The sequence below is a fragment of the Oncorhynchus keta genome, chromosome 29 (assembly GCF_023373465.1).
Source record: "Oncorhynchus keta strain PuntledgeMale-10-30-2019 chromosome 29, Oket_V2, whole genome shotgun sequence".
In the NCBI taxonomy this organism is placed as follows: domain Eukaryota; kingdom Metazoa; phylum Chordata; class Actinopteri; order Salmoniformes; family Salmonidae; genus Oncorhynchus; species Oncorhynchus keta.
Window position 1 is genome coordinate 35,612,672 of NC_068449.1, and position 14,598 is coordinate 35,627,269.

Below are 14,598 nucleotides of genomic sequence, written 5' to 3' on the forward strand. Positions count from 1 at the left end.
GGCTTGCTCGGTTCCTGTATGGGAAACTAGATGTAGCTACTAGTGGCGGAAAACAATTTAATAATGAAAAACAAAAATGTTGTTAGGAGAGGGCAAAGCAAATGCATAATGTATAAGTCTACAAACTGCATGCAGCCTACAAGTCAGTGTTCCGACATGCATACATTCACTTTAAACTTCCCACAAAGCACAGACTTTGAAAATGCATGGAGGGACTAACATAAGCAAAGCCTGTCCAAGGAAAGCTCCTTTACTGGGCCATTTGCATACAGAAAGTTACACACCACTAGTTCATTTGTACGAGTCCTGTGTAACTCCACATACATGTTTCTCTTCAAGGAGAGGAGAGGAGACTGTAACTGTATGAGCCTGAGTTAGTCAGTTTCCATTGTAGTGTGATTAGATCCATGTACCCTCTGTTGGGATGTTGGGAATGATTGTACTCAGGCTATTTCCAGCTCTGCATGACACTGTGATGCCCTGCTGATTGGTGTGTGTGTGTGTGTGTGTGTGTGTGTGTGTGTGTGTGTGTGTGTGTGTGTGTGTGTGTGTGTGTGTGTGTGTGTGTGTGTGTGTGTGTGTGTGTGTGTGTGTGTGACCCCCTGCTGATCAATGTTCCCCTTCGTTCCCCTGCAGTACAAGCCCCCCTACTTTCATCAGATCAGCTCCAAACAAGAAACAAGTTGAGATGAAAACATCAAAAGAAAAGAACTTGTTCATGCTCTTTCTCTCTCTTCCATATTTTTTCTCATTTTCAAATGCAGCATCTACAAACATTGTTAAAAAAAAGCTACCTTTGTCACGAAGAAAACAATCCTAAATTTTAAGTTGGTAGATTTCTCGGTTGCAACAAACGAAGCAAACTTTTATGTACGTCAACACAAAGACTAGCCCTGAGCAAGTCTCATCTGAACTCATCCAATAATACAAGTCTGCTTAGATTTCACACATTAAAAGTAGCAACGGTCATTTTTTAAAACAATTCTAATAAATGCAACAGTTGAACGGAGGAAGATACTCCAACTTTTGAAATGGTATAATCCATCAGATATTGACTGAATTCTAGCACATTAAACATTTCACTGGCACGGACATAGAGTTCAGTTATTTTGGTTGTAATTCAGGTATTCAGTTTATTGTCAAAATGCACTTTATTTTCTTATAATGCACTCTCTCTTATTGTATCAGGCATTTAAACAATATTTTGTGTTAAAATAAAGAAAGGTATAACATTTGGAAAGTATTCAGACACATTTCCATGTTTCCACATTTTGTTATGTTACAGCCTTATTCGAAAATGTATATGTATATATATAAAACATCTTAATCAATCTAAACACAATGCCCCATAATGACAAAGCGAAAACATTTTTTTTAAAAATGTTTTTTTGCAAATGTATAATAAAAACAGAAATACCTTATGAATATAAATTCAGAGCCTTTGCTATGAGACTGGAAATTGAGCTCAGGTGCATTCTGTTTCCATTGATCATTCTTAAGATGTTTCTACAACTTGATTGGAGTCCACCTGTGGTAAATTAAATTGATTGGAAAGGCACACACCTGTCTATATAAGGTCCCACAGTTGACAGTGCATGTCAGAGCAAAAACCAAGCCATGATGTCAAAGGAATTGTCTGTAGGATTTTGTCGAGGCACAGATCTGGGAAAGGGTACCGAAAAATGTCTGCAGCATTGAAGGTCCCCAAGAACACAGGCCTCCATCATTCTTATATGAAAGTAGTTTGGAACCAAGACTTTTCCTAGAGCTGGCCGCCTGGCCAAACTGAGCAATCGTGGGAGAAGGGCCGTGGTCAGGGAGGTGACAAAGAAATCGATGGTCACCCTGACAGAGCTCCAGAGTTTTGGGAGAACCTTCCAGAAGGACAACCTGCAGCACTCCACCAATCAGGCCTTTATGGTAGAGTGGCCAATCGGAAGCCACTCCTAAATAAAAGGCACGACAGTCCACTTGGAGTGGACTAAAGGACTCGCGAACCATGAGAAACAAGATTCTCTGGTCTGATAATACCAAGATTGAACTCTTTGGCCTGAATGTCAAGCATCACGTCTGGAGGAAACCTGGCACCATCCCTACAGTGAAGCATGGTGGTAGCAGTATCATGCTGTAGGGATGTTTTTCAGTGGCAGGGACTGGGAGACTTGTCAGGGGGATAGATGAACAGAGCAAAGTACAGAGAGATCCTTGATGAAAACCTACTCCAGCTCGCTCAGGATCTCAGACTGGGGCGAAGGTTCACCTTCCAACAGGACAACAACCCTAAGCACACAGCTAAGACAACACAGGAGTGGCTTCGGGACAAGTCTCTGAATGTCCTTGAGTGGCCCAGCCAGAGCCCGGACTTGAACCCGATTGAACATCTCTGGAGAGACCTGAAAATAGCTGTACAGCGATGCTCCCCACCCAGCCTGACAGAGCTTGAGAGGATCTGGGGTCAGGAGCAATGTTCCCTCTAATTATTTTCGGCACTGAGCAAATGTCAGCTCTGCTGAGTGCCAACTTGAATGTTGTGAAAATTCTGTGCAACTTCCAGTTTACTGTGAACACTGAGTCTGTACCCACTTTAAATTACAGTTTTAACAGTGGCCAAGTAGGCTACTGTGGCTGTTTCATCATACTGTGGCCCTACCAGAGTTGCCTGCCATCAAAAACAATGGATAAAATGCATCCCATAACATCCCATACTTTCTTCTCTGGAGCAGAGCGCCGTTAAAAGGAGTGATAACTGGAGTGGCGTTAAGTGTTGAGGAGGATCAACTGAAGTTGAAGATTCCCGGTGTCTGTTACACCCACCATTTGGTGTGACACAGACCTGGTGGAGAGTGTGGTGGAACAGAGAAGACACTTTCTGTACAACTGAGTTTTGATGCAGTGTCTTTACCAGATAAAATCAATTTAGAATGTGTCACTTATCCCGTTAGAGCTTTTGTCCCGAACCCATTACAGTGTTTTAGGTGTCAAGCTTATGGTCATGTGGCAGCAGTGTGTATGAGGGAGATGTCTAGATGTGAGAAGTGTGCAGAAGGACATGAGACAAAGGAATGTGTAGTATCAGTGGGAAAAGTTGTGTGTCAACTGTAGGGGTACCCATGGTGCTGGAGATTTGAGGTGTCTGCTGAGAGAAAGGCATGTTGAGGTTGCCAGGATCAGAGTAGTGCAGAAGGTGTTGTATATTGAGGCAGTAAAGAGAGTAGTAGAGGAAGATGGCTCCAGGGTGAGGAATCCTAAAAGGATCCCTGTGAATAGGCTGAGGCCAATAGAAAGTGATAGGAGTAACATGTGCTTCAGTAAGGTTGTTTTTTTGGCGTTCATGACCATGGTTGATAATTGTACCGCAGGTATTGAATGTAAATCACAGAGGATTGATGTTAAGGTAGCAGCTGCATAGAAGTACTTGGGTGTATGGGTGTTTCTTCGTGCTTTGAGTAGCAAAGCCCATGGATCTGTCTTTTTCAGCCACAGTGCAGGTAGGGTAGACAGAGCATGGGTTTAGGTGGTTGCAAAACCTAACTGTACCCTATCTGCACTGTGGCTGAAAAAGACAGATCCTTGCGCGTTGCTACTCAAAGCACTAAGAAATTATCTCTAGGTTCACTCATAGGAAATCCATGAAACATCTCATGAATTGTTCTCAATATGCTGCTGCACAAAGAACATGGTGAGTCAGGTTAGTAGGCTATAACAAGCTAGAGTACAGTTTGTAACTGAAAACTAAGTAGACGGCTTTTAAAAATCCTCTTCAGATGCTTTAGAGTGTGGTAGCTGGGTGTAAGACATTTGGTTATTTGGAGGTACCCGAAACAGAGGCTTACAACCATAGAATTAGAATACAGTAGAATGGGCATAGAATCAGTCCACCCATTATGGCATCATTGACTTAAATGGAGATGTATGTTCTAATCATTCTAAGTATATGAACTGCATAAAACTCAGCAAATCTAATTGTTTAACCAACACACAGGTACTGTATCTATCCAAAAGTATTTATAGTTTACAGGATGTAAGAGCCTCACTTTGTGCTTTGCTTTTCTAACAAGCAGGAGAAGGTGTGTAATTGGAGGATAAAAGTTGAGATCATGTTCTCTCACTTTACCTAATGTGTTTAATTGACCTGTCATGTTGGACTGCAGTTGTTACAGTACTGTGAATGGGCTTACAGCTAAACCATTGAACTCAGTAACTGAGTGAAGTCAACTAGCACAAATGCATTACCATTTTACATTGAGCAGACACTCTTATCCAGAGCGACTTACAGTCCATGCATTCAACTAAGGTAGGTAAATACCATGAATGGGAAATTCATGCAGTCTGTGAAAGATGTTTAAGGTGTTTCACATGACATCTTACAGATAAATGGGGTCCCCTGAAAACCATCCAATAGGAGCATATCTGGATTCTTTGTCCTGTGTGTGTGTGTGTGTGTGTGTGTGTGTGTGTGTGTGTGTGTGTGTGTGTGTGTGTGTGTGTGTGTGTGTGTGTGTGTGTGTGCGTGTGCGTGTGATCCCCCCTACCTCCGAATGCTGGCCTCATGGTGAAATCATGATCATCTACTTTCAGAAGCTGCTCTGTCTTCAGCTTGCGATTTTTGGTCACATCTGGAGGCTTCTTTGTCAAGGAGCTGGTATAAGACAACACAAGACAACACCATAATAAGTCACAACGACTGTCTGGCAGAATAATACATTTCTAACTCGACACAAGCACATCTGGAATGAGATCAAATAAAACTCTAAATGAGTGGAGAATATCTCACTTTGGTCTCTCTGAGAATATTCATATAGTAGCGAGTGTGTTAACCGTATTGGTGTGATGTGTAGGGTGCTTGCCTTTCAAGCCAGTTACCGCCCAGTTCGCTACATTGGCGTCCGAAGTGGGATGGCGGACTGTGAGGCCATCATCTGAGTAGTCAAAGCACAGGGACGTGCTTTCCTCGCTATATGAGCCTCTTCACAATTGCCGCTAAGTGGGCTAACCCTATTTTCGCAATGCATAGGCCTTTTACACCAGCGACCCATGTTCACGTTCATGCCCTGACGTTCGCTATAACATAAAGCACAATCAAAGTGGAATGGAAATTCATGTTGCTTTGCCTTATTAAATAAAAACAGTAGCTGCAGTTCTCAACCCCTATTGGGTGACATCCAGATAACTGTGCTTCCCTCCCTGATGGCTTTGACAGATGGCTTTGAGACACGTGGTCATGCTGATCTTACTCAAGGCACTGGCAGCCAGCCGCTAAACTGTAATTGATGAGTGGGCACAACAAGTAGGCTATACCTAGGGTCTTCCCTGGCTGTCTAGTGTTGCAACCTTTTCTCACAGCATTTCACATTATCCTGTATGTAAATCAGAGACACTCCATTTAGTATGATATGTTATGTTTCGTATAGAATGTAATCATTTGTGGATGTCCATCACCCATTTTGTATATGTTATGAATTACAATTTGTATTATATGGTAGGATTAGGAGAAAGGTTATCTAACATCCTAAGTAGTTGCAAAGTAGCAAGTAGTTGAAAAGGTGCTAATTAGCTCAAATGCTATAGTTGTCCGTGACGAGATTTGAACTCACAACCTTTGTGTAGCTAGACATTCGCATTATAGTTTTTGCCCCAAGTAACCATTGTCTTATGTAACCACACCAAACTTAACATTTCATACTAAATGGAGAGTCACGGATTTACATACAGAATAATACGAAATGCTCTGAGACCAGGTTGCGTGTCTTCTACTACTGTCTGTCTGGGTCTTGTTGGATTTTCACCGCCCCTCTGTCCTTTATAATTAGTTATTAGATCGTTTTTCCATGTCCAATTTTGCATATCAAGTTTTGTGAATTTCAATGATTATGATGAAGAAGACAACGGATCTTGAACCACTGCACACCACAGAACCACCCCTGGGTGAGCAGTATCGAGTACAAACTTACGTGCCATGATTTGCTGTCTCTGTGCCATGCTTTGCCGTCTCCACGGTACCCGTCCATCTCCGTACTCGGTGTCCGTGATTACGGCATTCCCCGGTAACCACCAGACAGAATAATAAAAACAGCGATTTAGTCAGATAAGGCATCGTTATATGCGCGCAAGTCTAAAATTCCACAAGTTACTCCAAAAGCCTCGTTAAGTTGACCTGCAGGCACACGGCTTTGTACGCATCTCCTCGCTCACGGGAAACCAAGCGTTCAGACAGGCATTGCATTGCAACTGCGATGGTTTGATAATGTGTAGGTTGTGTTTGAATACGGCCGCTCGGGAATCTATACTCCGAGAGGATTCTTCCGATTGTCATTGGTTAGCAACTGCACAGCTGTTTTGATGCCCAGTGCCCCCAGTCACCGTTGGTCATCGTCGCAGCGAACACGCAGGCAGGGAGCTCCGGGTCTACACAGCTGTCATTTTTAACATGCTTGATAAAACCCGGGAATAGGTATGTAACCTGGAGATACTGAGGTTGCGGAATGTGTGGGCAAAACATACAAACACTATTTATAGGAATAGATTATGCCCACTTTAAGATTATCGTTGTGCAGTACAGTTAAGTGAAAAGTGCACGTGTAGAAGAAGAAAAGAGCAGCCCTATTATGCATCACTTGTTTCCAAATTTTCACAGTTCAAAGTTGCGCAGCGCTGTGCAACGGCAGGTCCCATTAGTATTCTCTCTGTGATTCCTCCTTCCTCTCAAGTTGAGATGATAAGGGCCAGTCTCTGGGGGGACCTGGGCTCCACGCTGGGACCTGGCTCTCAGATCCGCAGGGGGGTAAGAGGCACCAGGGTAGGGTCCCTGACGCGGCGCGGAGAAGCAGCAACATCAACAGCAGATGGCGCGCGGCTTTTTGTTACGTGTTTTGTCGTCGCCCACTCAGCTCTCACTCTGCTCCAGCCCCTGAAACGCATATTATCTGGATTTCAGTGCAATTCTTCCCGATCGGTGCTATTTTGGATCCTTGGGACGTCCCTACCCCATTGATGTTGTCATTTAACTCTCCTGTTGTGTTCCGGTCGAATTGGACAATTTAACGTTTTCTCTCTGACAGATGTAGTTCATTTAATCTGATTGTCATAAGGTTCCATTACTTTGTCCACGCAGGGCATCTGAGCACGCAAAATACATGTTGATGATTTTTGTTACATTTTGGGTGTTTTATTTAACTTTTGTACACCTGTGGTGTTACTTTTTGACCGGTCAATAAAAATGAACTGGTGAGACTACAATTAGTGTATAAAATTGAGTTCAGGCACATGCCCATTCATCAGATGGACACACTTCCTCTCCCAAACCCCCACATGCATGTGTGTATGAGAAAACACACACCTCACTCCCCTTCTTGGCTTCCATGTCAACCCCCACGGGAACCTTTCACCTGTTGGCATTCTCACAAACAATCGCAACATTGTTTCAATAATATATATAACTTTTCTTGCAGCTCTGGTATATAAAGCTTTTTGGAGGCCTTGCTCACAATTCATTCTGTGGCTGTCACGCCCTGACCTTAGAGATCCTGTCTCTATTTTGGTTTGGTCAGGTTGTGAGTTGGGGTGGGTATTCTATATTCTATTATTTGTATTTCTATGTTTTGGCCGGGTAGGGTTCTCAATCAGGGACAGCTGTCTATCGTTGTCTCTGCTTGAGAACCATACTTAGGTAGCCCTTTTTTCCACCTGTCTTTGTGGGAAGTTGACTTTGTTTAGTGCACATAGCCTTTAGCTTCACGGTTTGTTTTTGTAGTGTTTATTGTAATGTTCGGCATAATTTTTCCAAAGAAAATGTACGCTAACCACGCTGCACCTTGGTCCAGTTCTTCCAACGTCCGTGACAGTGGCAGCACAATGACCAAACGATATACTGTATGTGAGGCTCTTGATCAGATCTTTGATCATGACACTGGTGAGGAAGAGAGAGGCCAGGAAACTGACAGTGAAGTAGTCTGTGATAAATAGCACAATATGTTTAATCTTAGTATTTGTTATAGTAAAAATAATCCATACATAATGCTTTTTTAAATTAAAAAACAAGTTGTATGAGCTCAGGTCAATGAGGCCTACAGGCCATAAATAGCTAATAGAAGTTCAAAACTTCTATTTAACTTAAGTTAATAAAAATATATAACACAACATTAGGTTATAAAATACGTATGTATTATGATGGGGTGGTCATTTTGGACCGAGAACACAAAATTAATTAACATGAAATGAACACAACCAGAGGGTTAAAAGGGTCCCCAGCTAGAACAGTGGATCTTGGCCGATTCCGGCTGAGAGTAGGGGCACTCGGTTGAGAGTCAGACTCGGCCGATGTCATGTGGCCCGAGTCTGGGCCACCTACTGCAGTATTACTTATTGCTAGGATGCGGGGATTGAGCTCGGACCGATTCCGGTGTGAGTTATCTGGCCCAAATGTATTACCTGGGGCTCGGGCAGATTGGGGCTACTCTCTGGCCGATGATTACATGAGCTGCTTTATATAATTAACATTTAATTGTTTATTTTTTCCATATTTTCTCATTTTTTCTGTGATCAAAAAATACAATTAACATTTAAATGAAATTCTTTAGGCGTCCTGTGTAGTATTTTAGTATTTTCATACTTTGTGCAAGGCAATTGATAAGCATTAAAAACTTTGTGGATGAAACTTCCCGGGGGGCGCAGCGGTCTAAGACACTAAGACACAGCGGTCTAAGACACAGTTTTCACAGTGAAAACTGCGTTTCAACAGAGGCTGGTTCGAGACCCGTGCCGGCCGGAAGACCCATGAGACGACGCACAATGGGCTCAGCGTCGTCAGAGTTAGGGGAGGGTTTAGCCCGGGCCGGGAGAGTTAGGGGAGGGTTTGGCCGGCCGGGATGTCCTTGTCCCATCGCACTGTAGCAACTCCTGTGTTGGGCTAGGCGCATGCCGCTGACACGGTCACCAAGTGTATACTGTTTCCTCCAAGACAAAATGTTTTTTGTTTTTTTTGTGGATGGGTATAATTTGTATGTATAAAATGTATAATAGTAATATTTAAAATGAATAAATCAGGTAATTTTGTATACATTTATTTAAATTTGCATCGGACCGCTTCTGGGGGGATTCTGGTAAGTAAGCTGAGAAAATCGGCTGAATTTTGGTAGACAGATGTACTTGGGCCGATTCTGGGCAGTCATTCATTTTGAAGTGGGGAGCTTCTGGGCCAATTCCTCATTGCTAGCTGGGTTAGGGTTAGGTAAGGGTTATGGTGCTCCTCAGAGGAGGACCATCCTCCTCAGTGAAATTTCATAAAAAATTTAAATTGTGAAACATAAAGTATTAAAATACACCTTTTTGCAATGAAGGTCTACAGTAACTCCAACAGCACTGTCTGGGGTAGAACCCTGGTGTTAGCTTCTGTCCTCTTCTGGCTTACCTTGACTTCAATACAAAACCTAGGAGGCTCGTAGGCCTCACCCCCTTCCATAGACATACATGGCAATTCTGACCACTTCCAGAGGTCGTCCTCCAACCAATCAAAGCTTTTGCAGTATGAACTGACATGTTGTCCAACTAATCATAGAATTAGGATCAGAGAATGAACCTAGTGAGTTAGTGAGAAGGAACAATCTTCCCATTTTCCAACAGATCATTATGGGGGTTCTATGTGTTGAGAGGCTTGGTGAGATTGTTGGATAGAGATTATGAGTGAAGAGCGATAGTTTAGCATTTTTGGGATATTATTACATTTATTAAATAGTTTTTTCAAATTACAGGAGATGGAGGATGTATATTATAAATAGTTTTCTTCGTTGTAGAACTTTATTTTTGTGTTCAGTTGCTTTGCTAACTTCAGTAGCTACCAGCACAAGTGTGCAGTTTTGTACGCCATAATGGCTAACGCTGCCGAAAATGTTGTGGACTTTTTTGTTGAAGAACCTCTTTCATTCTCTTGGATACATGGAAAAGGTGTAAATTAAAAGCGAGGGTCGACCAGCTTCATGAAAATGTGAGGGCGTTCAATACAAACTTGAATCAAAAGTGTAGCTGGTTAACAGGGAGCCTTTCATCAGGCTATTGCTGGCCTTACCTGCTTTTTGTAACATGTGAGCCTTGCTCGAAAGGTGGGTGCAGTGACCTGAAGAACAACGATCGTTCAGCTAAATGAAAAAACAAAAGCAGGGCATGTAAGAATTTGCTTTTAGGAGGACAAGACTAGAGGGAAAGTTCCATTAACAAGGGCAACTACAAGGAGCTTGTAGAGGTAATTGCATGTTGTGATGCTTTACTTGCTGAACATATGGAACTTTCAACTGTCTCTTCTGGGATGTTAAAAACAATCCTGAATTATTTGATAGCTTCCATCGCCTCATCCATGAAATGTTATATTAAAAAGAGAGGTTGACACAGCGCACTTTTTAGCGTGCGCTCAGGCTTTCCACTTTCCTCCGGTATTTATTTAGCAAAGATGATAACACATAATCACTCCGGACAGACACAAGCAAAAACTCATGACATAAATGTTGCAGCAGCCTAGGCTACACCTAAACATTAGAAATCTAGATCATTAGATCAGGGCTTTAGTCAGGAATTTTTCTTGGGCTTGTCACGCCCTGACCTTAGAGATCCTTTTAATTCTCTATTTGGTTAGGTCAGGGTGTGACTAGGGTGGGCAATCTATGTTTTCTATTTCTTTGTTGGCCTGGTATGGTCCCCAATCAGAGGCATCTGTCTGTCGTTGTCTCTGATTGGGGATCATATTTAGGCAGCCTTTTCCCACCTGTTGTTTGTGGGATCTTGTTTTTGTGCAGCTGCCTGAGCAGCCCAGAATGTCATGGTCTAGATTGTTTTTGGTGAGTTTCATATTTATGGAACATGTGGAAGCGTGTTCCGATTCTTCCATCGACGAGCATGACAGGGCTACTTTAATGTGTCAAGTGGACAAGATGCGCAGTCTGTGTTTGACCTCGTGAATTTTGAGGTGTCTTAGTTGTAGAGAAGTTCATAGAGAAACTTGTTGTCCAAACCTACTATGTAATGGAATATATCTGCTATTTGTATTTACAGGGAAGTCCCCTCCTGTTCCCTTATTAAGAGGTGATGAGTACTCGACTCCACTACAATTGTCAACTTTCTACTGACAAACTGAAGTCACATCTCATGTGCCTGCTCATCCACTGGCACATTGAATGTTTCCCCTCCAAGCACTGAGTATACCCTATCAATTTTCTCTCATTACTGTATGTAGAGTCAATTACTTACACTCACATTATTACACATCAATGATTTCCCTCCTTGCTTGGACTAACTTATTCTTAGCTCTTTTGTCAAACTGTGTACTGTGTTGTCTTGTAGTTTTTTGTCTTTACCAGTCAAATCCTGTACTGCACTGGTCAAGCCTCTGAACACCTCAACTCATGCCTCATTCAATCACTGCTGTGATCCCTTTCCAACATGGTGTAAGTAGCCCTCTCATTCCCATTCCCCATAATATTGTACCTTAAATGTCTTTATTAAATGCTTTAGGTTAAAATAATTAGTCTTTGATGATTTTTTAAATACACTTTGTCATCTCTGTGCGTTCCTCGTCTATACCAAGTCACCAGCCTCCACTGCTTTCAACATACAGTATGCCCGGACATCTCCCGCTTTCACCCGAAGCAAGCCACTGAAACGGACTCATGCTATAACAGAGCTGTACTGCCGGTTCCCAGTTATTATGTAAGCTAACGAAACTTTAGTTTGCATGGCCTTTCCATATTAAAAAAGGATGAATCCATTCTGTAATGTGTCTGCGTTGCAGCATTGCCCCTCTATTCCCTACGCACACATAATCCACTGTCAATATTTATAGAAATAAAATATGACAAATTGAATTGGTCAAACTGATAAACATGCAGTTATTAATTTGATGTTTAATTTAATTGAAGACATCAGTGTGTGCATATAGGAACTTTACATGTTATAGCCCAGAGTGCCCCTTATGGAAAAACAACATGATTTCACATGTGGAAAATCAAATGTTTTCATTTCCAGAAGATTTCACATAACATTTCCTCTTGTTTTGCACATGTCAATCTATGTGTTTTTGGAACACTTCAATTGTGATAATGTGGATTTTTACATGTGAAAATATAAGGTTTCACATTTGGATTCAAATTTTCACAATATTTCATAGGCGATGCCCTGCAGACAAAAGTTAATCATTAGAATACACAGGGTTTTCAGCTGACATATTTGACATACTTTGACTACATTGTGCATGGCTATTTGTTCAGTAATTATTATTTAACATGTCCTTTCCTGGGAGTTGAACTCACATCCTCTGCATTTACAGCATTCCAATCTTCCTGCTATGACACCATGCCTGTATCAGCAACTGATTTTATCTGTATTAATACACTTTATTCTTCAAAGTAAATCTCAGCTTTGTTAAAAAAAAATACACTCAAGAAAAACAATTATATTCATCACAGTGGCTTAGGACTAATGTGAAAACAGAATAATATGCCCACCAACATTAGACAACTATACAGAAAACCCTCAAATTGCTGAAATAAGTATATGAAATCAATGATGAGAGAATAGTCCGAATAGCCCATTACATAAATGACAGTTCAAATCAAAACAAATCACATTTAATTTGTCACATGTCTGAATACATGCTTACTGTCACGTGTGCTCCATCGCTGGCCTCTCGTCATCAGGCTGCTCGTTATGGTGCACACCATCGTTATGTGCACCTGCACGTCATCAGACTCACCTGGACTCCATCACATCCCTGATTACCTTCCCTATATATGTCACTCCCTTTGGAGTGACATATATATTCCCCAGGCATTATTGTTTCTGTTCCAGTGTTAAGTCTGTGCGTTGTTCATGTTTCTTGTTTTGTTTTATGTTGCGTTTATTTATTGAAACACTCCCTGAACTTGCTTCCCAACTCTCAGCGCACATCGTTCCACTTACTAACAAGCCCTTAACCAACAATGCAGTTTTAAGAAAAAAATACATGTTAAGAAAGTATTTAGTAAATAAACTTAAGTAAACAATAAGAAATAGAAAAATAGACCTTCCTTTTGCTAAATGCAGAGATGTAATTACAGTAGGTAATGAATGTTTAGGGAAAATCTACAGACTTCGTGGCACAGCAGAAAGATGTCAAATCCAGGTTGTAAATTCAAATCCCAGGCCGGGTCCTATTTTAGCTGAACAGCAATAACACGTGGAATTGCACAGTTGAAAACGTGATCACATGTTTTCACCTGTGAAATGTCACGTGGTGTTCCAAAAACGTTTTCCCTTGATTTCACATGTGGACAATCACATGAATTCACACGTGAAACGTCACGTTTCATGTGTAAATGTATGTGATGGTCCACATGTGAAATCATCTAGTTCAACATGTGATGAACTACACTGTTAGCCATTTCTGTTAATTTTGTGGTACATTTTACATTCATTGTACAGTACATGTCTACATTAATGGGATACTGTGTACTAGTGTTTTGCTATATATTTACTTTCAATCGCAATGGACTTGCGTTATGTTTGGCCCATCCTGCAAATTAACTTGGCATACCTCACTTGCAATTGCATTTAAACTAATAGGATACTTTAGATGTGCTTATGGCACAAACTGAACTGTATGTTGTCTGTAAATATACAACAGAAATTAAAATTCTAATTAAATTATTATACCGGTAAAATACAATTGGGTTCACTTTCTGAACTGACTGGAACTTAAATGGAATTGACCTCAACATTGGTTAGCACACTTGGGATGCAACCCCCCCCCCCCATTGGATTTGAGCTTACAACCTCTTAGATCAGTGGTTCTTAAACTTTTTCAGCCTGGGAGCTAAATGAGAAATTTGGTGTTTTCCTGGTACCCAAGCTTAGGAAAATATGCAACTGTACATAAATATTGGTAGATTTCATTGCCCTTATGCCTAAAACAAATGCAATATAGACAAAAACAAATAACAATTAAATAAAATATCCATATAAATATATATTAATGTTTATTTTCCCCCATTTAAAACACTTACATATGTCTAGGTTGGAACTGTTGGAACTGTTAAAATACAATACATATTTTTTATTCTGACCGATCACATCACAGATGTAGACCAGAAAACACACTCAATCCTAATGAGAGCATGTCTATTCTGGGCTCCGTTTTTGACATGACAACACTGAGGTTATGCTCAGCTTTGAAATGGTTTCTGTACTTGTTTTTTTAAGTATGTCAGAGTTGAGAATCCTGACTCGCAAATGTATGTGGTGCCAAACTGGACCAGAACATCTACTGCTTCCTCAGTCAGGCAGGAGACCGCTTCCTGCTGTTCCTGATGGACAACCCAGAACTGTATGAGTGTTTGCCTCAAAAAACATCTTGCTTCAATCAGTTTATTCCAGTTAAAAATAACAATTATTATTGTATTTTAATAGCAACAGTTCCAACCTAGACTAGTTTTCAACAATAATTTATACAGTAAAATGCACGTTTGGCTTGATAATTTTCATCTTCATCTGTACTGTTACTCGAGTAACACTATCAGTAGCTAGCTTGCTTTGGCGAATGTTAGCTATTATTTGCTGTGTACAAGGCCAGGGGATTGTTTG

General features: G+C 41.2%; 1 protein-coding gene and 1 long non-coding RNA gene across 4 annotated transcripts in view; one reads left to right on the plus strand and one right to left on the minus strand.

Annotated features, from left to right (window-relative positions):
• LOC118362781 (gamma-aminobutyric acid receptor subunit rho-2-like) overlaps positions 1-6,095 on the minus strand; it is a 29,341-nt gene extending 23,246 nt beyond the window's left edge. Inside the window, exons 1-2 of the mRNA XM_035743384.2 lie at positions 5,952-6,095; positions 4,533-4,639 (exon numbers count right to left, since the gene is read on the minus strand). Of these exons, the coding sequence (XP_035599277.1) occupies positions 4,533-4,639; positions 5,952-6,094 (250 nt within the window). The 5' untranslated portion in view covers position 6,095. The remainder of the gene's footprint in view (positions 1-4,532; positions 4,640-5,951) is intronic.
• A 215-nt stretch (positions 6,096-6,310) lies between these two features.
• Positions 6,311-13,768, plus strand: LOC118362782 (uncharacterized). Of its 3 annotated transcripts, XR_008086294.1 has the most exons (5): positions 10,727-10,823; positions 11,038-11,181; positions 11,326-11,429; positions 11,570-11,691; positions 12,308-13,766. It is a non-coding gene; the product is annotated as an uncharacterized LOC118362782 (long non-coding RNA). The 3 variants fall into 3 exon arrangements; XR_004821264.2 differs by lacking the exon at positions 10,727-10,823 and adding an exon at positions 6,311-6,451 and having other exon boundaries at positions 11,570-13,768; XR_004821263.2 differs by having other exon boundaries at positions 11,570-13,766.
• The last annotated feature ends 830 nt before the right edge of the window (positions 13,769-14,598 follow it).